Below are 21,898 nucleotides of genomic sequence, written 5' to 3'. Positions count from 1 at the left end.
GTGCAGAAATCACATTTCAAATGTCATTATATTACAACCCCTTTGCAGAATTCCTCACAGGGGAGGAGGGACGCCGATTCTTTGACCAAAGTTCCATGGGACATGTCTATCCCAAGAGCCAAGGACAGTACATAACCCTTGCTCTGCAAAGAAAGATGCGACGGGCGGAGCAGCGTTTTACACACCACACCAGAGCTGCGCTGACACTGCAGGCACAAATCCATTACCTGCCCAAATGGCAAGTCCAGGCTTCTCTAGCCCCCGTGACAAGTGCCGAGGAGGGCCGCCAGGTAGGCATGCAGGCCAACTTCTGCGCAGGCCGACGCCAGTGACAGCAGTGGTCACAGCGCCGCAGATTGCGGCGTCGTTACTTACGGTCTCCTCTGCCTGAGCTGTGCCTGTCCCGCTGGGTCCGCGCCAGGCTCCGGGCTCCGGGTCCCGCCGGCGGGCCGGGTTATAAAGGCACAGGGGCTCCTCCTGTCCCGGGGGGGAGCGGGCGCTGTTCTTGCCTTGCGCCATTTCGCAGAATCGCTGCCGAGAGCGGCCGCGTAAACAAGCACCGCGTCCCGTCCCGTCCCGTCCCCGCTGTCCCCGGCCCACCCTGCGTCACGCGCGCGAGCCCCGTATGCCCGGCACGCGCTCACCGTGTTCCCCCCGCCTCCGTTCCCCGCATGACCCGGTGGCGACGCGACACGGCCCTTCCCGGTGGCGGTACCTGCCGGGCATCGGCTTCCGCCTCCCCCCTCTGCCCCGACCGCCGCCGCCGAGCCCGGTCAGGGCCCGAGCGCGGTCCGGGGCCGCGCCCTCACGAGCGGTACCGCCCGGGCGGAGCGGGCGCGAGCGGCCGAACCGGGAACGACAACACTCGCCGCGGGAGAGCGCACCACTGCGCCTGCGCCGCCTCGGGTGCCGGAAACAGCTGGGGCGCGCGCCACCGCCTGACGGGCCGCCGCGGGGGGCGGGGCGGTGACGCGCGACCACGGCAGCGGCGGGGCGGGGCTGCTGCGCGTGCGCGCCGGCGGGGACGGGCGTGGCGGGCGGCGACGTGCGGGACAGCACGCGGGGGGGCACCGCCCGGTGACCGTGACGAAATCACGGAAAATGGGAGGGGCTTGGAACGGACCAAAAGGATCGTCCGGTCCCAGCCTCCCTCTCACTAGAACAGCTTGTTCAAAGACCTATCCAACCTGGCTTTGAACACTGCCAGGGTTGAGGAATCCACAATCTCCCTGGGCAGCCTGTTCCAGTGCCTCACCATCCTCGCAGTAAAGAATTTATTCCTAATATGTAACCTCGATTTCCCCTCTTTCAATTTGTACCCACTATTGCTTGTTCTAATACTACAGTTCCTGACGAAGTGTCCCTCTTCAGCTTCCCCGTAGGCCCCCTTCAGGTACTGGAAGCTGCTATGAGGTCTGCACACAACCTATTCTGCAGGATGAACAGCCCCAACTTTCTCAGCCTGTCTTCATAGGGGAGGTGTTCCAGTCCTCTTATGAATTTTGTGGCCCTCCTCTAGACTTGCTCCAGCAGTTCTATGTCCTTCTTGTATTGGGGACCCCAGGGCTGGATGCAGCACTCCAGGTGGGGTCTCACAAGAGCAGAGTAAAGGGGCAGAATCCCTTTCCTCGACCTGCTGGCCCCACTGCTTTTGATGCAGCCCAGGATTTGTTTGGCTTTCTGGTTGGGCACAGTGGAGCTCATTGTGTCCCATGCTGCTGGTGGTGTTGGGATCTTGGTGCTGTCCCCTGCCAGAGGCGCTGGGAGTGAGGGGCTGGGAGAAGGAGAAGAGCCCCTACCCGACCTCTGTGGCCACTTGGTGCCGGTGCTGTGGGAATATTTTGTGGCGTTTCCTACTTAACTCTTGGGCAATGATGACAGAGTGGTTTTCATGGTTTCATAGGCTTAGTGGGCACCTTGCTCTTTTACAGCTAGGCTTCAGAGCAGCAGCAAAACCATGAGCTTCCTGTCTGCACGGGCTGTCTGAAACACAATTTTAGTGAAGTTGTAAAAACTCCGGGTGATGATGGCAAGGGAGCATGGATGTGCTGTGTGTGTGGGTGGAGTGATAGGATCCTTACCCTGAGTGTTAGGAGGGTCACATCCCATTTGCAGTTTCAGATATCAGTTTTGTGCTTCTGTTCTTTCTCACAAATAAAAAAGTAAAATTAGTTTTCTTAGCTTGCATTTTATTCCCCACAGGAAAATTTATATTATTACATGCTGTATTTTTTTATAAATTGAACAGGTTAAACTCTACACATCTCCCACTGCAGGACATCCCTGGCTGGATGCCAGATGCCCACTGAAGCTGCGCTGTCACTTCCTTCCTCAGCTGGACACGGGAGAGAAAATAGAACAAAAGGCTCATGAGTTGGTATAAGGACAAGGAGAGATCACTCACCAATGTGGTAGTTTGGTCTAGTCCTTCCTTGGTGACCAGTTTGTAACCAAGGAAGGGTCTAGATTTACCCAGTATTCCCTACGATTTTTATGTAAGCCGGACTATAAGAAGAAAGGAGGAGAGGCCTTCGCTCTCTTTCCTTCCGGCGGCTTGGAGGTGCAGGTTCCCTGCTGTTGAGTCTGCCATGTTGGGGAGCGAGGCCTGGTAAGGCCTTGTCGACCTTGCGAGGTGGAGGTTGCCGGCGATCGTTCCGGAGCGACTCTCGGTTGTCCCAAGAAGAGTGGTGGGATATTTCTTTGCTAACTCTTTTAGTTGCTAGATATTGGGCTACTAATCAGGATATATATATATTTTATTTTGGTTTTGTTCCTTTTTCCCTTCCCCCTTCCCTTTCCCTTGTAAAATTGTATATATATTTCAGTTGTATATAACTGTAACATAAGTGTAAATATATTTATATATCTATTGCTATAGCTATCTCTCTCATTTCGGTTTTTCTTCGTTGTTTTTCTCCCTCTTCTCCCTGAGGTTTGGGGGGTGGGGGGGAGGGGAACTCTCGTGGTAAGGTTTGCAGATTTGGCAGGGAGCCAGCTTCAAACCGTATCAACCAGTTACCATCATGGGCAAAACAGGCTTGACTTGGGGAAATTAGTTTAATATAATACCAATTAAATCAGAGTAGGGTAATGAGAAATAAAACCAAGTCTTAAAACACCCACTCTCCAACTCTCTTTCTTCCCAGGCCCAACTTTACTCCCAGTGGTACAAGGAGGCGGGGTATGGGGGCTGCAGTCAGTTTGTCACATGCTGTCTCTGCTGCTCTTTGCTCCTCAGGGGGAGGACTCCTAACACTCTTCTCCTGCTCCAGCGTGGAGTTCCTCCCACAGGAGACAGACCTCCATGAGCTTCTGCAATGTGAATCCTTCCCATGGGCTGCAGCTCTTCACAAACTGCTCCAGCATGGGTCCCTTACATAGGGTGGTGCATGGTGTTCCTTCCTTCAGGAACAGACTGCTCCAGTGTGGATGCCCCACAGGGTCACAAGTCCTGCCAGAAAACCTGCTCCAGTGTGGGCTTCTCTCTCCATGTGTCCATAGGTCCTGCCAGGAGCCTGCTCCAGCATGGGCTTCCTACAGAGTCACAACCTCCTTCAAGCACCTACCTGCTCTGGCGTGAGGTCTTCCAGGGGCTTTAGGGGAATTTCTGCTCTGGTGCCTGGAGCACCTCCTCCCCTTCCTTCTTCACTGCCCCAGACATCTTCAGAATTGTTCCTCTCACATAATCTCACTCCTCTCTCCCAGCTGCTGCTGTGCAGAAATTTTTTCCATTTCTTAACTATTTTATCAAAGAGGCACTACCCCTATTGCTGATGGGTTCAGCTTTGGCTGGTGATGGGTTCATCTTGGAGCCTGTTGGAATTGACACCTTCCAACACAGGGGCAGCTTCTGTTCTTTTTTTGTATGGAAGCCACCCCAGTAGTTCCTCCCCCTCCCCTACCAAAACCTCATCACATTAACCCAATGCAATGAAATTTTTACACTCAAGGTGTGTCACTTCCTCAGTGAAGTACTCAGTGGCCACAAATAGCTCATGAGCCCCATATTATCTGGGATCCTTTTGCGTAGGACAGTGGCAGTTCACACCCAGGTGCTCCTCTGTTCCCTCCAAAATGCTTTCAGAGCTGCTTGCTTTCTGGCCTGTTCTGCAGGTATGGTCTGCCTGCCTTGTTTGTAGATTACTACACATCTGGTTGTATTATCTAGTGGTAATTTACTCCTGGGAGTTGGTTTTAGGGCTTGTGTGCTATTCTTTAATTTACCATGATATTTCATTATATGTGCTTAAGCTCATTTTTAAACCAAATAGCTCAAACAGTAGTGGTGTCTACCAGATGCAGCTAAGCAGGGAGGTTTTGCTGTCCCTTGCTGTATGAGTTACATCAGGTAAAGGCCAGTTACTCTTATGAGAGCAATGCAGTACTGATACATTTTAGACTGTGGTAGCTTAAGTTTGCTTAAGCAGCTTCCCTGGGTGTGTTTGCCCTTCTGTAAGCCCCAGGACTCTTGCGTGTGGTGCAGTGTGGTGGACCAAGTTGTATCTCATCAGATGACTTAAGAGACAGTGGCCCAACTGAAACTAGAGTCTGAGCTGGCTTAAAACAGGTTAACTTGCATTCTTATGACAACAAAGGGTTAGGCAAAATGAGACCTACAACTTCAGTAAGAAGGAATTTTGGACACGATAAGCTTCATGCTGCCAGGACACATCCTGCTTCTCTTTGACTGGCAAATAAGATACTGGAGGTAGGAGGCAACTGATCCCTTCTAGCTACACATGCCCACTTCCTAAACACTCACACTCTCTCCCATAATCTCATTGTAAAATTCTCTCCTGTGCCTGCTCAGACATTCATCTCACCAGTGGGATATGTACAGTGGTATGTTGATTCATACCTTTGCTAAGGAAAAAATTAGAGGATTTCGCATTTCAATTCCAATCACAGACCTATGTGTTCTTGCCACATGGCTCTCCTCAAGGACAAGCAGACCCATCTGATCTGACATGTTCAGAAGTGCATGATTCATCAGCTTCTCATGCAACTCTGAAAGAACTGGAAAACACTAAACAAGAAAAGAAAAAATTATGTATTGCCAAGCAAAAATTCTGCGTCCACACCTTCCCAAACATTTTGCCAATTTAGCCTTCTCTGTACTGCAATCATGATATTAAGAAAAAATTATCTCAAATTTATTTAAAAGATAGACACTTCAACTAAGCTAATTTTATAAGCTCTCTTGGCAGTCAAAGGTGAGTTCATCCTGTTTGATTAAACACCTGCTTTTTAGATAAGAGAGGTGAATCCACCTACGGTATTCAGAGAGGCTAACTCCAATTTTAGCCATTTTGGCATAATATGGATGATCCCATTTATGACATTTTAAGATACATTTTAATTTTAATAGGATGCACATTAGCTGTTTTAAAAATACTTCCATTTCAGTACTTTCCATGGGAACTCTCAAGAAAGAAATCTGTTGTTATTATTGATGAGTTTTTGCTGATCTCTATTAGATTGCATACCCAGCACTCAGATTCTTTCAGGATGGTCCCTTGAAACATGATTGTTTTCAGTTTAGGACAACATTGAAAGTAGTTTGATTTTAGTGAGTTCTATCTCTGTAACTTAATTTAAAAAATCAAAGGCTTTCAAAACATTTTCTTATTGTACATATTAATACATGTTTTTGCAGGTAAGATGCAAACTTTTGTAAATCAAGTTGCACATCAGTTGTGATAAATCTTCCTGCTTTTATGAAAGAGACTTCTTTGGTGTACGTGAATTTTGTCTTGTTATAGCCGAAATATTGTGGTGTCAATACTGGAAGTGAGTTAACTGTGTTCATTTAAATGCAAGCTATATTTTTAATCGCTATTAATTATTTTTAACATTCACATTTATATGTTTGTCTTGGACTCCTGCTTGGAGAGAAAGTCATAATGGGTTATGGGGCAGTTTGATAAAAATTGGATATTTACCAGAAATAATGGTTCCAAAATTTGTCTTTCTAGGGTTCTCTGTCTTGATCTATGAAATATGAAATATGAAATATTACACTCTCCCTCACTATAAAAGGTGGCACAAATACACTGAAATTAATTAATTCTGGAACTCCTTACAAAATTAAGTTTTACTCTTTGTTGCTATTCTAGTTGCAGAGTTCAGTGACTTCATCTTAGGTGAATTAAACCCAAATAGAACATCTTCCAGGTTGAGATGTTAATGTTGAGAAAATAGTTATTAAAATAAAATATATCTCAAAATGTCATAAATGGGATCATCCATATCATGTGAAAATGACTATAAATGGAGTTAGCCACATATTTTTGCTGTAGGTTTGATACAAAGCTATAATATAAATAGCATTTGAATATATATAAGTGTGGTTTTTTACTTACCATATTGATTATGGATCGTATCCTGGAAACACAGCAGTGTCATCTAAGAGACTCGAACAAATGAAAAAAAAACCCAAGTATTTCAAAGCCCTATGACAAATGAACATATATTAGTGGGGCAGTATTCTGCTAGTAATGCTGTCTGAGATAATTGCTTAAATCTAACTTCTTCAATCAAGCCTTAGGGAAAATACTGTTTTCTATTTTTGTCAGCATAATATGACATAGACAGAAGCTGTGTAGCGGCCACCAAATATACTCAGCTTTGTAAACATATGGATTCTGTCTCTTAACACTAGATGGCAGACAAAAATGGGAAAATATTTCCTTAGTTTCAGGGATAGAATGTGGAAAAATTAAATTGCAACTTGAATGAATGTTCACTGAAAGTTCTCAATAGGAATTAAGACCACTGAACGCGTGACACAAATATCATGCTTATAACAGCATGGATGCTTTCTGCAGCCTTTCATTTGGCTGTGGTTTTTGGCACAAACACTGAAAATAATCAAGTAGAATATTTCTACATTATTTTCATATTGCTTTTTTATCTCTGTTACTTCCCTTTAATATTTTGCTCTTGTGAAAGAACTAAAAATTCTAGAAGCCTTAGAAAGGCTAAAGCAACTCAAATAAAAGAGAAGCTTACAGAGAAAACTGTCCTCGACGGGTGGTCACATAGTTGTGAAATTGCCTTCCAAAATGAAGACTTATATTGTAACTGCTTCGTGTCTTCGCCTTACATTGGTTGCCTAAAGTAATTATGGCTCCTTTGCTCCTTATTGTCACTGAATCTTGGACAATAGTATGGAAGTAACATGTTTGCTAAGGAGGCAACTCTTTTCATAGAATATTATAAATTGTTGTACTAAATATTATGTAATCAGTTCACCTAATAACCAGTGAATATTTTGGGTTGTTACCCCCTTCCTCTTCCGGAAATATCCACCAAAAGAGGTGTGGTGGGACAGTCAGAATCCCCAAGATTCTGCATCCCACACTGAATCCCACTCCAAAATGTCAGTCCTTCTAGCTAACAGTGATGTGCATATACCATACTAGAACTGTAACAAATCCCACCAAATTCCACCTTATCTCTCCCACTCGGTGCTGCTGCTGTGACTGCACAGACACTAAGCCAGACTGGCTATCTCCAGTGCCTCATTTGGGCAGCCTTATGGACTAAAATCAGAAAAGACCCAAGTTATTCTCATGGTGATTTTCCCGTTGGAGTTGTTCCAAATGAGAAAAGTAAGTGTACTGGAACAGAAGGGTAAGTGCAAAAGTAAGTATGACTTTCCTGCCTTGTGGTTAGAAAGTCAGCTACAGAGATATCCATAGCTTCTGGTCTAAGTTCCTCAGATCATTCTCATTACACAATAGCTTTTGGTATAAAATGTATATATAGGAGCAAACACCAGACTGTGGCATTGCCCTTCTCACAGGAGTGCTTTACCCACAAGGATACATGCCCCTTTTTTTCCAGGGTTTCTTCTTGGTTTCATGAATCTTCCATTCTTTTGTGCATAGTCACCTAGTTCCAACAAGAGGAGAAAGCTTTTTCAATTCTGCCTTGCCAATAAAGTGGTGAACTTATTATTCAGAAATGTATATTTAAACCTTCTCAGGCTAAAAATAGCACTGATCTCCTTTTCTTGCATCACCTGGGTAAATACTCCATTGAAAATAATCTTACACTAGATATTGTCAATGACCTTATTCCTGTTCCTCTTCCTTCCAATCCCTACTGTTCCTCCTCTCCTCATCCAGTGGCCTTCATTTTCTCACCCCATTTGAAAGGACTGGACAATTTTCGGTCTGTTCATCGAAGGAATGCTTGTAAGGTGTCATTAAGAGTTACAGGCTCTGCATTTTGAATGTGTAAAGATACCTGGCTCTTGTGCAGAATTAAGACACTAGATTTTAATTAGGATCTGTAATTTGACTATGCCCTGCTCTGTTCATTTTTCTGCTTCACTAAATCCAAGAAGTTTCCTGCTTCCCACACAATATAAAGGTACTTGGACCCCTAAATCAGAGGTTTGGATTCTGCTCAGGGAATTGGTACCTCAAGTCCTTTATGCATCTATCCTTAATTTCCTGTGCCTCTACAGCTCATAAGGGTCAATGGCTCTGTCTTTGATCAGTGCTTTTGTGCATTCTAGAAATCTACCTGCCTGTACCAATCACTTCATTATATACTAGTTATGAATCATGCAGTTGATTACTTAGAATTTGAAATTCAGACTCATGCTAGAGGTCATATTACAAATTCCTCTTCAGCCCCCTATGATTATCATAATAGTAATTCTGTTACCTTTCAGCACTCGAGAAGTGATAGATGTGAATTTTGTTACTGCAGCGTCTGGTTGAGAGTATGATTGTACAAGTGTCACACAAGGTTCTTGGTGTAAATGGAAGGAGCTCAAAACATAAAGTCACTTTAATTCTGCTGGAATGAATTCACTGTCCACAGTGTTTGCAATTTCTTATTCAGTATTGCTGGTGAAATTTACTGTCATTGTTATTTATGTTATCTTTTAATTAAAACGTTGACGTATGGCTGACCTTTGCTCTGGATCTTGAAGTATTATATTAGGTTCCATCTTAGCATTTTTGCTTTTATTGAAAAGCTCTGTTTATAGGTTCTTATCTGTGGAAAAAGTACTTGGTAATTCTTCTTCAAAACCAGTCCATGATAGTTCCTTTTTCCTGAAGTTACACATTATTTCTGCATTTTTCTTCACTCTGACCAGCCTTGATGAGGCTCCTTATCTGCCAATTTCCCACGACCCTGGTGGCAGGTGAGCTGTCAGACCATTAAGTGTCCTGAAAGGGAATCCAGACTGTCTGGAATGCTGCAAATGAAATAGATAATTTTTGGCAGAAACCTACATAATTGATTTGTAATGATTTTTTTGTATCTTAAAGTAGTCTGATGGAAGTTGTAGAAGTAACAGTAAAACCTCAGGACTCTACAAGTGAGCACTATTAAAGTCACACAAAATTTTACAGTAGCAATAGGAAGAAGCCATTAATTAGAAAATGGTTTGTAAACTGTGGAAGATAATTCTACCACCATAATGGAAATACATGACTGAAAAAATCTGATTCCGGGCTTTGAACTGAGAGCTACCTTCACTCACTACCCTCAGTAAGAGCTGTGAAATCAGAAACAATGACACCAGCAATAGTGAATAATAAATCTTTTACTGAAACAAGTTTTAAAAATATTGTTTCAGACATAATCTCCTTAGGGATTTAAAAGAGGTGCGTAGCAATGTACGTAGTTAGTGGTCCTGTTTTATGGTGAGTATCTGGGACATGACTAGTTATGAGTCACAGGGGACCCATACCCGTTGTTTTTTTCTCTGGCTTTAATGCCTCTGGCCAATTCCTACTGAAGGATGCACTTAATTTATGAAGGTCTTGTTCCAAAATATTGCCTAACAGTAAATATAGTAATTTGATGTGTTGCAGTCTTACATTTTTAAGGCTATAAACCTGAATTTGTTTTTATATAGATTTTAATCTTACTAAAGTAACACTCCCTTTAAATAGTTAATTTACACATTTGAGAAATGAACGTAGTTTCATGGAAAGTGAAAGGCATACACATGTACACAACACATAAATACGTGTGATTCCACTTTGGGGATATAAACAGGGCTAGCAGGACAGAATGTTGCCACATGTTCATTATAATGTTAATTTGAAAAGTTAAGGGTGGTTTGTAGTTCATCTTGACTGAAAATTAATGAGATTTTGGGTTGTCCTGACATTTTCTAATAGTCTTTTGGCTTCATTAGAAGCTCTACTTCCTGCCCAAAAGTGATTTTGTCCAAATCAAAGCTTAACTCTTTCTGAGGAGTGAAGTTATTGACACTATTCTTCATTTTGTGTCTTCTTGTGTGGTGACAACGTCAGCTGCCTACATTGTATGATTGAATTTATGCTGTCTGTAATAATGTCTGCAACGTATTTTTCTCTGGTTTTTGTTGGCACATTGCCTTTAGTTGTTGCATTTGAGCCTGTTTTAGTTTCACAGAGCCAGTCTAGTAACTTTCTAACTAATAGGAGTGAGCCATTAAGCCTGGTCCAAAGAACCTTGTATAATATACCTTAATATAACTATTGAATTAATGATGGGGTTTCTTTAAGAATCCAGAACTGTAGGAAATTGTACCAGTGCAGAAGCAATAAGACATACATAATTTTAGTCCAGTAAAAATTACTTACAGTGAAGTAGTTTATCCATTGCGTTCTGGAAATAAGCAATATTATAATACTGAAAAATATGCTACCTTGCTGTAAATGCACTTGTGCCACAGGCTAAGTCCTTGAACAGTATTCATTTGTAACTTTGGCTAATCTCGTGTATGAAAGAATCCATTTGCGAGCCATTGCACTACTTCCAGAAGGATTTCTCATAACATTACCTGCTACTTGTGCTTATTTGCATTACTTAATACATCTCCTCAAGTGTATTCTCTATCACTAGGGAAATTTCAATGCAATGCTATGTTAACTCTTTTTATCTACCCTAGAGCATATTACTAAGTAAATGTTTTTTATAAAAACATATTAAGAAGTAAATGTTTCTACCATCTTCTTTATAACTGAATCTTTTACTGCATGCTCTAGTCCCTTCCACCCTCTAAGGCCCTTGGAAGCTGTTTTTACATTTTAGTGTTTGAAACGAGATAAAATCACATAAGCACTAAGGAAATAATTTTTGATTTATCTAAAATTCTGTAGAGATGTGACAAATCATGTGAAAATTTTCTTTTCTTAATTAGTTGGTTTTCATGACTTGACAAGTGCAATAGTAATAATCTACTAGTCCTTCAGATCTACAGAATCTCACAGAGAAAAGAGGCAGACCTGGGTTTCTTACATCAAGAGCAGACAGCAATATTTCTCACTTGATCTTTACTTAAATAGGAACCTTTTAAAACTTGTTTATGCATTCCAAAGTAAAAGTGTGCAAACCTATTATCTTCACAAGTTGTATTTCATAAGTAATATCTGTCATGAGATTATACAGTTTCTGGGTTTTAGAAGCTTGTGGGGGGCTTTTAACTCTAAAATACACATATTTCTGCTTCAGCATATATTTCTTGCCTGGCTTGGCAAAAAGATTTGCAATGCACTGCAATTCATACAGTTTTTGGAAGACAAAGATTGTGATGGGAGTTGTCACACACAACTCACATGAAATACATAGATCAAGGGAGGTGTTTATTCCCCCCTACTCACCACATATGGAATATTGCCTCTCATTGTGGAGCCCCTGCACAGGAAAGGTGTTGATGAGCTTGAGTGAGCTTAGCATAGGGCTATGAAGATGTAACCTAGTGAGGGAGGCTGAGTGAGCTGGGCTTGTGCTCCTCACCAGGGTGGCACAGCAATAAAGAGGTAAAAGAATTGTTCTCATAAGATAGGATAAAACCCAGAAATATATACAGTGAGGAAATCTTAGGTCCCTTCCAATGCTGGGAGCTCTGCTGTTGTGCAGCATTGGATAGACATCTAGTGGATCTTCCCCAACACATTGCACAGATGCCGCCTGTGCAGGGGTTCCTCCTTCCTTCCACAATGTGGAGCCTTTTATTTTGTGGGGCAAACAATCATGTTTTTTCTCCTGACAGTCTGGGTTGCCATCTGAGTTACAACGTTCCCCAGCACCAGCACAGGCTTTAAGTACAAAGCTCAGTAGAGCAGACATATCTTGTTCAAGATCACTAACTCCTTGAATACAGTATTTTCCACAGTGCTCCCAATATGGGTTGTTCATCCTGGAGGAGAGATGACTTCAGAAGCCCTAACATTGCCCTCCTATACCTATGAGGATGCTGGCAAGAGGTCTGAACCAGTGAGGTTATGGCAGAAGAATGAGAGGACATGTTCAGAATCGGAGGAGGGTCTAGTGGCACATAAGGAAAGCTCTTTCACAGTGAAAATAAGCATTTGCAAACAATTACCCAGGGAGGTTTGGGGATTCTAAGCTCTTGGAGGTTTTCAAAACCTGACTGGACAAACCCTTGGTAAAGTGGTATGAATTCAGTGTTGCCACTGTCTTGAGCAGCTGTGTGATTCTGAAGTTCTGAGAAGATATCTAATTTTGAGACTTGATCTGTGAGCTGAATCTCTTCCTTCTAGCTAACTGACAAACATTAGATGAGAGCCCACACTGAGAAGTTCAGCAGAAGTTAATTAAAATGTGCCTTCCCACACTACTGAAAGCAAATAATTTAGGAATAGAATTTAACTTGAACAGATACAGTTTAGAATAAAGCAAAGCTGGGCAATGGGAGAAGGACACTACTGTAGTGAAAGAACCGCTAAGACTACTTAAACATTTTTTTCTATTATCTTAATTTTCTTTTCTCAGTGAGTTACATTCCCAGAGTGGATCAAATTTCAATATAACACTATCCTGACTATCTGCTAGCATGCATGAAAAAGATTGAAAGGACACAATTCCAAAATTATGAAACCATTAATATACACTGAACTGATTATATACAAGATAGAGTCTTACACCACTAGGACAATTTGTACAATCAGGTCCACCACCCTTTTTATAAACATGGCAAGGGCTACTTGTTTCTCAGTGTGCTTGCCCTTTAACCTGTGTCCACATGCTGAATCTGACACCAGGGCTGCTGCCCAGACACTGTGTGCTCTGTATGTGTGTTGGCCTAGGAAGAGTTGCATGTTCCCATGGATCTTGTTGAACGATTCTAGGTGATAAAACACCTTTGCCTGAAATATATGTCTACCCATACATTATGCATTGTGAAAAATTTATGAATGTATGCTTCTGGTATAACATTCTGGTTAGTCTTCCAATAGTACCTCAGAATTGACTTGTGTTGCATATTCTGGTCTTCTTGCATATAATTGCTTGATTATCTTTCAGATCATGAAATGAAAATTCATGTTTATTTTCCATGCCTGACCCTGGGCTTAATTTTCTGTTCACGTATTCCTATTTCAACCCACCTAGACCTAGCTCTGCATAGATGTACATATTTGGTCTGTATCCTGCTAGAATAAAGATCCCACCTGGCTTTTCATTATCTCATGGAGTCTGGATGGTCAAGGTAAATGATTCTGGAGTACATGCCTGAAACTCGGTCTCCATCAGAAGGCAGATCAGCCCACCTACTCCACAGCACAGTGTTTGCTGTCACTGGAATTGCCAGGGGTTCATGACTTGTGACCAGTTCAATTGCTCTTCTGCAAGTTTCTGGGTGAAGGGAGAATGAGGGTTAAGACAAACCCATTTGTTCCTTTATGATCTTGCTATGCCTGTTTCCCACTAAAAGAGAGGGGTTCCAAGCTGAGGGGGGAAACTAAAAGGAAACAACCTCAGGAATCCAAGTTTACTACAAATAGGCTTTAATTTAGGAAAAAAATTATCAGGTATATTAGATTAAGTGGTTGTGATTCATACTCTTTGCAACAGTCTTAGAGAAAAGCCGTTGTAGACTCAGGCAGCTGCAGCAGTGTTTAGCCAAGTATGGATTACAGCTACTTATAGCTGCTGTTGGTGGAAAAGTTTCCTGAGATTGTTCAGCTTGTCTGTTATCTGTTCTCATAGTCATACCCTTGCATGAGCTGTTAACATCCATCCCATGGTGCTATGAAAGGGGGAAAGAGGGAGAGAAAAGAGATCACATTGTTTTTGTAAACTGTTCTAGTCTACCTCACCATCCTGTTTATGAATTTTGCCCTTCACCTGTCTGTTGATACATGAAAACCTTTAGTGGCAAAGAGGTAGTAGTCTGTCTGTGAGCTTCCTGAGCTGGTCTTATAATATAGTCAAGATCACAGTGATCTATCAGTTTAGGTGCAGTATTATATACTCTTTATGAACATGGATATTACTTTCAACCTTACTGGTTTCCTCTTCAGAACGACTTCAAATTACTAGTGTCCTGACTGTAACCAGAAAGATATGAGTGCCCTAGCTTCAAATAAGATTGCATACAAATATCTGTTTTCATATTAAATGAATTCATTTTATTAAATCTCTCTTTTGTGATTAAGAGGGCAAGGCTGAGGGAGAAAAAAATGAAATTAATTCAAAATTGCTATTCTTATCTGTGACTAACAATATGCAAGTCATACTGGAAGGTTGAAGAACAATGAATTTCCTGTGGTCATGATATAAGTTGCGCCACAAAAATAAAAAGGTTTAGGTACTGAGAAATGACCTCCCAGCTTTTAGCACTACAGTGGAATAAAGACGCTTGGAAATTGTTTCATCATAGAGACCTTTTCCTCAGTTGGATTTCCCACTGAATTTTCACTTATTTTTCTGTTAATTCTCAGTAGACTCAGAGTCCCAATAAAAGTAATTTATTTCATGTGTTATTTTTCATTTTTCTGAGAAAAAACCTTTAAGTCTTGACCCCATCTTGAAATAAAAAGATTATTTTTAGGGCAGTTCAAATAGTTTCCTTTTCATTTTAGAATCAGGTGACTCCAAAAAGAGAAGGAAAAAAAGGGGCTATGGAAAAAGGCATTTATTTGTCTGTGCTGCATTTAGGGTGTGGTTGTGCCCCAGGAGCCTGGAGAGCTGCAGTTACGATGCGCCTGAGCTCAGGGACCCAACTTTTCTCTACTTATAAGCATTCCTCCCAGTTCAGCTGAAGAATGCTCCTCTGGTTTGCGTAGAAAAATTCTTGCAAGAGGTCTCCTGAGTAAGGTCATTTGAGGATGACTTTGGCCACAGCTGTTTACAAGTTAGGGTTTTGACCGAAGTGAGTAATTGAATCATGTTGAGCCTCTGAAGTTTGCCTTTTATTTATATGTTTCCCCCAATTGTGTGGCTCGGTCTGCCATTGGCTGCGGTCCCTGCAGCCTACCCGAGGGCTCTGCAATTACATAAGGCTCTGTCTGCTGGGAGCCTATATAAAGCCTTTGTGCACGCCAGCAAGACAGAATTTCATCAAGATTCAGGTCCCACTGCTTTAGTTTGCACAAGCAGGAGGAGTTTTGCTTGAAGATATACTGAAACTCGAATGCCAGCCTGGTTTGTTTACCAGCAGGTGCTTCACAGCTGTCAACCTGAGTCGTAAGTGGCAGCTACTGTAAGTAGCTTCTGTGCACTATGAAGAATTTTTCATTTCCTATGCAGGATAATACATATCAGACTGAGAGTCCTTCTCACAGATTCCCGAGTTTGACAAATCAGTCAGATCCTGTTGGAAGACCAGAAAGAGATGAACAATTAGCTCAAGTAGAGATTGCTGTACTGGGGGTCATATTTCTGACAGCATCTGTGGGCAATTTTATTCTCATACTGGTGCTGTGGCGAAGAAGAAAGAAGCTCTCTAGGATGTATGTGTTCATGCTTCACCTCAGCATTGCTGATTTAGTGGTAGCCTTTTTTCAAGTTCTGCCTCAGCTCATATGGGATATTACAGATGTTTTCATAGGGCCAGATTTCTTGTGCAGAATTATCAAGTACCTACAATTGCTAGGCATGTTTGCCTCTACTTATATGATAGTGGTCATGACAGTGGACAGATATCAAGCAGTTTGCTACCCTATGGTCACGTTCCAAAAGAAGAGAGCGCTCTGGAACATCCCTATTTTCACCAGCTGGTTTATAGCACTGATTCTTAGCCTACCACAGGTATTTATCTTTTCTAAGACTGAAATATCTCCAGGTATCTTTGAATGTTGGGGTGAATTTATTCAACCATGGGGCCCAAGGGCATATGTGACTTGGATTTTTGTAGTTATATTCTTCATTCCCTCAGCCATTCTTATCACATGCCAGGTTAAGATTTGCAAAATAATCAGAAGAAATATATATGTGAAAAAACAGAATGAATGTGAAGCAACAAATCAGAAGCAAGTCCTGCCATCCCGAGCAAGCAGTGTGAACTGTATTTCAAAGGCTATGATCAAGACAGTAAAAATGACAGTGGTGACAGTTGTTGCATATGTGCTCTGTTGGTCACCTTTCTTCATTGCGCAGCTGTGGTCTGTGTGGTTCCCCAGTGTCGTGACTGAAGGTAAGATACTCTCCATCCTCATTACTAACTGCATAGCAGGCTAGCACATTGCCATCAATTGCTTTATGTTTGCACTTTGCTTTTGTGTAAAAGTTACTGTGATCATTTGAGTAGGATTAAAAAGAAATTTCTGGACTGGTTATCTCATTTATTTAATTAGGTACAGGGAACTTCATGTGTTATGTGATGAAAACTCCATGTGTGTGTTTTGTGTGATTAAGAGCTTAAAGGTTAATGAAGAGTGGGGTGAAAAGTATCATGTGCTCCAGCAAAGGTTCAGACTTTTAGAGGTTTTAGGTAGTATAGCAACAGTATTTGGGTTGTATTTAGTATTTATTTTTGAGATGAAAAGGAGTAATTGACTATCCAAAGGAATGAGATAAATATTTCTTATTTACTGGATAGAAGAGGGATGTTATAAGACACCTGATTTTTTAAAATATTGAAATCATATTGATGAAATCGCTGTAGTAGCCACTGTGGCATTGGAAGTTGTAAATCAGATGTTTATAAAGCTAAACAGCAAGCCTGAGAGAGTTATCAAAGAAAGCCAGGTTGTAAACAAGATCAATCTTGTCAAACTTGTGCTACTGCCTCTTTGTGAAAGGCAGACTCTATAAATTCACCCATTCTAAACTCAGAGATAAAAAACAAAAGAAAAAGAAGATAATACCTTTGTCTGATAAAAAAATCTTCTGATCTTTGTTTTAAGAATTATTCCTGTCTGTGTGACTTGGAGTCTTATTCTACATACATTTATATATATCTATGTCTGTATTTATCTGTATTTGTATAAAAGGTTAGTAATTGCTTTTAAATTTAATGCAGCTACATCAAAAAAGAACTACATGGAACTATTTAATTCTGAAATGCACGCAATAAAGTGTGCTTCATATCTTCAGCAATTGCAAACTGCATTAAAATGTGAATTTTCTACTATTAGATTAACTTTAGTATATGAATAAATACAGCAGAAAGCAACAGACTGTGAAAATGGTACTTATTTGTACAAGTGTTTATTTACTCTCTTATTCCTTTAACTCTTTCATTCTAGGTTCAGCATTCACCATTATCATGCTCCTTGGCAATTTAAATAGTTGCACCAACCCATGGATTTACATGTATTTCTGTGGCCACATTCCATATTGCACAAATAAGCAAGTGGAGAATACCTCAGCTCAAGAGGAATCGGTGATCACAGGGAGCATTCACCTTGTAGACAGAGACCCTGAGGAAAACAGTACTTCTGCATAAATACTGACTGCTTTTTGATGTTTTGTTACATTCCTTCTATTTGTAAGACATATCAATATTTTATGATCATCCCTTATTTTGTGGATAAGGAAGCTGGAAAATTGTCTTTTGTTGCACAAATATATATTTCTCTGCAGTTCTGTAGCATATACAGGAAGTTTCTGTGTTGTGCAAGCCAGGCTCAGTACTTCCATCACCACTGTCTTATCAGAATGGATTTTTGTTAAAAAAAAAAAAGCATCTTAGATGTTTTGTGTCCAAAAGTACTTTCTGGTCTGTGATTCTGGATTTCTAAGTAGTAATATTTTGCAACTAACTGATCCAACAAATTGAGACATGACTAAACTTGAATATGTTTTCAAATTGAACAACGAATTGTTCATCATTGTGGTCTGATTGGGGAACAGTCTGACAAATCTTAAAAGGGCAGCACAGAGTCAGAAAAATCTTTTGCCAGCTATTAATAGTAACTAGTTTAAATCAATTCCTTATATACATTTATAAAATGCCAAGCCGCTTAATATAATTAAAAAAAAAAAGAATTGGTTGTGCTTGTTACACAACACCTACTTCAGTTTCAAATTCCATTGTGGATGGCAGGTATCAGCAGCACAGCAGCAGCCCAGATTTTTGGCTTCACTCCATGGGATTTTATCTTCCATGCATCCCCTGATGTGCAAGCAGTTAACTGGACACCTCCCTACACCCCATACCCATGCATATACATACTTGAACTAAAAATGGGTGTTAGGAGTGTACACTTTCATTTGGTATTCAGACCTATTTGTTCTGGCATGCAATTTATTGGCTGAGTGTGCTTAGAACCCCTTCGGGCTCAAATTTAATTATTTCCCTTCATGGTAAAAATAGATCTACCTATTTTTATCTCAAAATGCTGTTTGGCTGCTGGTTTGTGGGTGTTATATGCGGGTAGCTAGTTATTCCCTTTCAGTGTCTGCAATCTAATCAGAGGAGGATGGAAGGAATATTAGCAAGGCTCTTTCTGGTGAGAATAGAGCTGCATTCCCAGAGATCTTTGGTGACACTTGCATATCATCTGTCTATATTATACTGTGTTTCAGCAGTGCTATTCACATGTCATTTTTCTGAGTGCTAGCAGTCTCAAATATCAGTGGAAAAGCTATAAAATTGTGGGTGTTTAATTGTCTTTAAATCATATTCAAATATTGATTTAAACTAAATACTGATCAGATTATCAGAAGTACTGCTGTACAGTGAATAGTTACACTTCAGGTTGATCTGTGCTGATATGACTGAATATTTTATGATTTCTATTCCCTGTATTGTTAGACCAAATACTGCTGTCCTTTGTGATGGGAAAAGCTAATGTCCCAGTCCAGCTGGCAAGAGGAACGGATTTCGGGCAAGTAGGAAGAGAAGGAGGTGGATGAAGGCAGTACCAGAGCCAGACAGGAATGGGAAGAGTCTATGAAGTCTCTTATAAAAATTGCAATTGATATTTTTTCTTGTGTTTTCCCCCTCTCTTTAGTTAATAGTTATTAATTCTACCCCACAACAAATTCCTTGTTGGAGCAATTCTCTAACTCAAGTGGCATTGTCATTATCTGGGGTAAGAATATCAAAGTTATAATCCATACTATTGATAGGGTATTTGTTATATTCAGCCATTCACTGACTTTCTAAGACTTTCAATCAATTAGCTCTCAGTTAGGTTTTCCCTTGTGACTGAATATGATGGTTAATGGTGGGATTTTTAGTTTTTCTACCTCTGTTGATTGCAGTTAGTTACATAGTATAATATGCAGTGCTGAAAGGTGGTGTAAACAGAAATGTTGCAAGGAATTACCTGTCACTGTACAACTGTATTTGCAGCAAAACTCTTCCAAAGGCATTCATTTGCAAGAAAAACAGGCATTCAAATAATGTGGGAAGAGTCATCCAGATCCAGAACTGACAGAAGTCACAATTCTGCTCAGACACTGCAGTGAAGCTGTACCATTTGCCACCACCTGCTCTGGCCTCCAATTAAAGTTAAAAAGTAGAAGTATAAACTTCTACTTATATTTCTACATTGCTCATATATTTATTACTGGCTTTATAAATAATTTGGTAGAGCTGGTAGCCTAAATAACAGTAGCTTAATCTGTTCTTTAAAAGTCTGAGAGCAATATTAACTGACCATATTTCAGATATTTTGATCATGTGTTGAATGAAATGTCAAAAATTCTAAAATTCAGTAATGGTTGTTTATTGTTTGCAATGTTCAAACCAATTATATTTTTATCTTTCAAGTGCTTTCTTTCTGATTTTTTCATTTTCTTTCCCCTGAGATCAATTCTGCTGTTAAGGAGAAAAATAAATGTTACTGTATTATGGTACAAGCTACAGGCTATGGACACTTTTAGTTTCAGTCTGCCAGGAGGTATCTGAACACAGGTATTCCTGCTTTTTTTCTTAGCAAAATGAATTAGGCTGCATTTTTCAGATGAATTCATTATCCTAAATGACCTACCCTGCTTACCCCATGGGCAGCAGTGACAGACACACTCAGTGGGGAGTTTGGTTCAGGCCCACAATTTTCTGTCAAAACTCATTTTCAAATGATGGAAAATTCATTTTGATAACATTTTTCTTTCCTTCTTTTTTTTCTTTTTTTTCTTAGTAGAGTGCCCCTTACAGAATTTTTCTTAAAGAAAAGACATTTAAAAATATAATAAATATAATAAATTTGTAAATTTGACCATCAGTATTTTTGGAAGTTTTAGTTTGAATGTCTTGTGTACTTCTTTTCCTCTATAGTTGGATTCCTCGTTTGGACTATATCTTTCCAATTTACTGTCACTGATTTTCAACAGGTATTAGATTATCTCATTAAGAGAGAGAGCTGACTGTGGGACAACAGTGTAATCTGTCCAAGGTGTTTAGTCAATGTGGGAGAATCAGAAACTGAAACGTACAAGTCCCTGGAGGCACTGTGGAAGCTCATAAAAATGAAAAAATCCAGTTATCAGATGAAAGTCTTTCTTATCAAAGCCTGGATTCTATTTTCTCACACAAATAATTTCTGAGTAGAAAAATACCTAGTGTACAAGTTCCCACTCTTGAAGTGAATGGCTATGTTGTTGATGCTGGCACTGCAATATGGTTTCTGGTTATCTAGGTGGGGATTGTTTTTTTATTTTCCGGGGTTTTGTTACCACTTGGGAAAGGCACAGTTTAATACAAGGAATTAGATACTTTCTTAAAAATTATTATTTTATGTGTTGCAGTACAGATAAGAAGAATCAAAGACAATGTAATCTATTGATTCTGTATAGATTTATTACAGAAAAAAACTCATAAAAAATAACTTAGTAGAATAAAAGGAAAATCTCAACATGTGTTTTGCATTCTTAACAGTGTATTTTGATAATTCTCTTGTTCTATAGAACTACTGCTGTATTTGCATAGTCAGTCCCAGTTCACATTCTTGTAAATGGTGAATACTGAAGCCAGATGTGTTGTGAGATAAACTTTTTAATCTTTCAATGAAATAATGCTGACAAATTTCAAAGATGGTGCCAAACTAATGTCCTTCCAATTTCACTTTGGTCATTTAGTTCTAGCAACAGGAACCAGTTACTGAGTCAAGTAAATTGCTCCTGTCTCTGCCTTGTTGGGGGAAGACTGGCAGAGTGATGTGGAGATCAAAGCTGGAACTAGCAGAGTTTATTCTGTGAGGCAGACATGGCATGCAGACATGGCTGTATTGTCTACTTCCCCAACACATGGCCAGGACAAAAGTATCGTCAAGAGGTTGCAAATTTTAGCTATTCTAGGCTTAAGGGTAGCATTAGCAGAAAGACAGAGCAAGATGATCCAGCTACTCAGTTCTTTCAGGCAAATTCAGTTTGGGTTGGATTCCTTAGAGGGGGAAAAAAAAAGAAAAAGAAAGCAAGCCATTTTCTGACTTCACAAGGTAGAGGTTTGGTCCTGAATGCCTTGGCTGTCTTCAGGAAACCTCCATGATTATGAAACATACTGCTCATAAAGCAGCAAAACAGGATTGCAAACAGTTCAAATGTTACTCTCTGTGGAGTAGAGGGTTTATTTATTCTCTATGGATGATCCATATATGATGATCCATAGCTGATCCATATAGATTTGAATTGAAAGGAAATCTCTCTGTTAGAAAATCGGAGATAAAATCTGATGTGATTTGTGCTACCACATGAAAACTCCAACTGCTATTCCAAATCCTACTTCTTCAATCCTATGTGTGTC

The 21,898-nt window shown here is 40.5% G+C and overlaps 2 protein-coding genes and 1 long non-coding RNA gene across 4 annotated transcripts in view; 2 read left to right on the top strand and 1 right to left on the bottom strand.

Moving 5' to 3' along the window:
- Positions 1 to 761, bottom strand: part of PNPLA8 (patatin like phospholipase domain containing 8) — a 35,880-nt gene extending 35,119 nt beyond the window's left edge. The window contains exon 1 of one of the 2 annotated variants that reach the window (XM_032687148.1): positions 645 to 761. The gene's annotated coding sequence lies outside the window, so the exon portion shown is untranslated. The remainder of the gene's footprint in view (positions 1 to 644) is intronic. The other variant, XM_032687149.1, reaches the window with a different exon arrangement.
- Positions 140 to 21,015, top strand: LOC116786522 (vasopressin V1b receptor-like). The gene is made up of 5 exons (XM_032687150.1): positions 140 to 290; positions 16,162 to 16,399; positions 17,454 to 17,590; positions 18,965 to 18,977; positions 19,009 to 21,015. Exons 1-5 carry the CDS (start codon positions 156 to 158, stop codon positions 19,104 to 19,106), a joined length of 621 nt encoding a protein of 206 aa, XP_032543041.1. The 5' UTR covers positions 140 to 155; the 3' UTR covers positions 19,107 to 21,015.
- On the top strand, positions 1,039 to 2,400 carry LOC116786523. Its single transcript, XR_004356984.1, has 3 exons — positions 1,039 to 1,265; positions 1,372 to 1,584; positions 2,249 to 2,400. It is a non-coding gene; the product is annotated as an uncharacterized LOC116786523 (long non-coding RNA).
- Positions 21,016 to 21,898: the final 883 nt, after the last annotated feature.

This window comes from Chiroxiphia lanceolata, chromosome 5 (assembly GCF_009829145.1).
Source record: "Chiroxiphia lanceolata isolate bChiLan1 chromosome 5, bChiLan1.pri, whole genome shotgun sequence".
NCBI lineage: Eukaryota > Metazoa > Chordata > Aves > Passeriformes > Pipridae > Chiroxiphia > Chiroxiphia lanceolata.
Note: the sequence above shows the minus strand (reverse complement) of the source record. Positions and strands in the feature narration are given on the sequence as shown.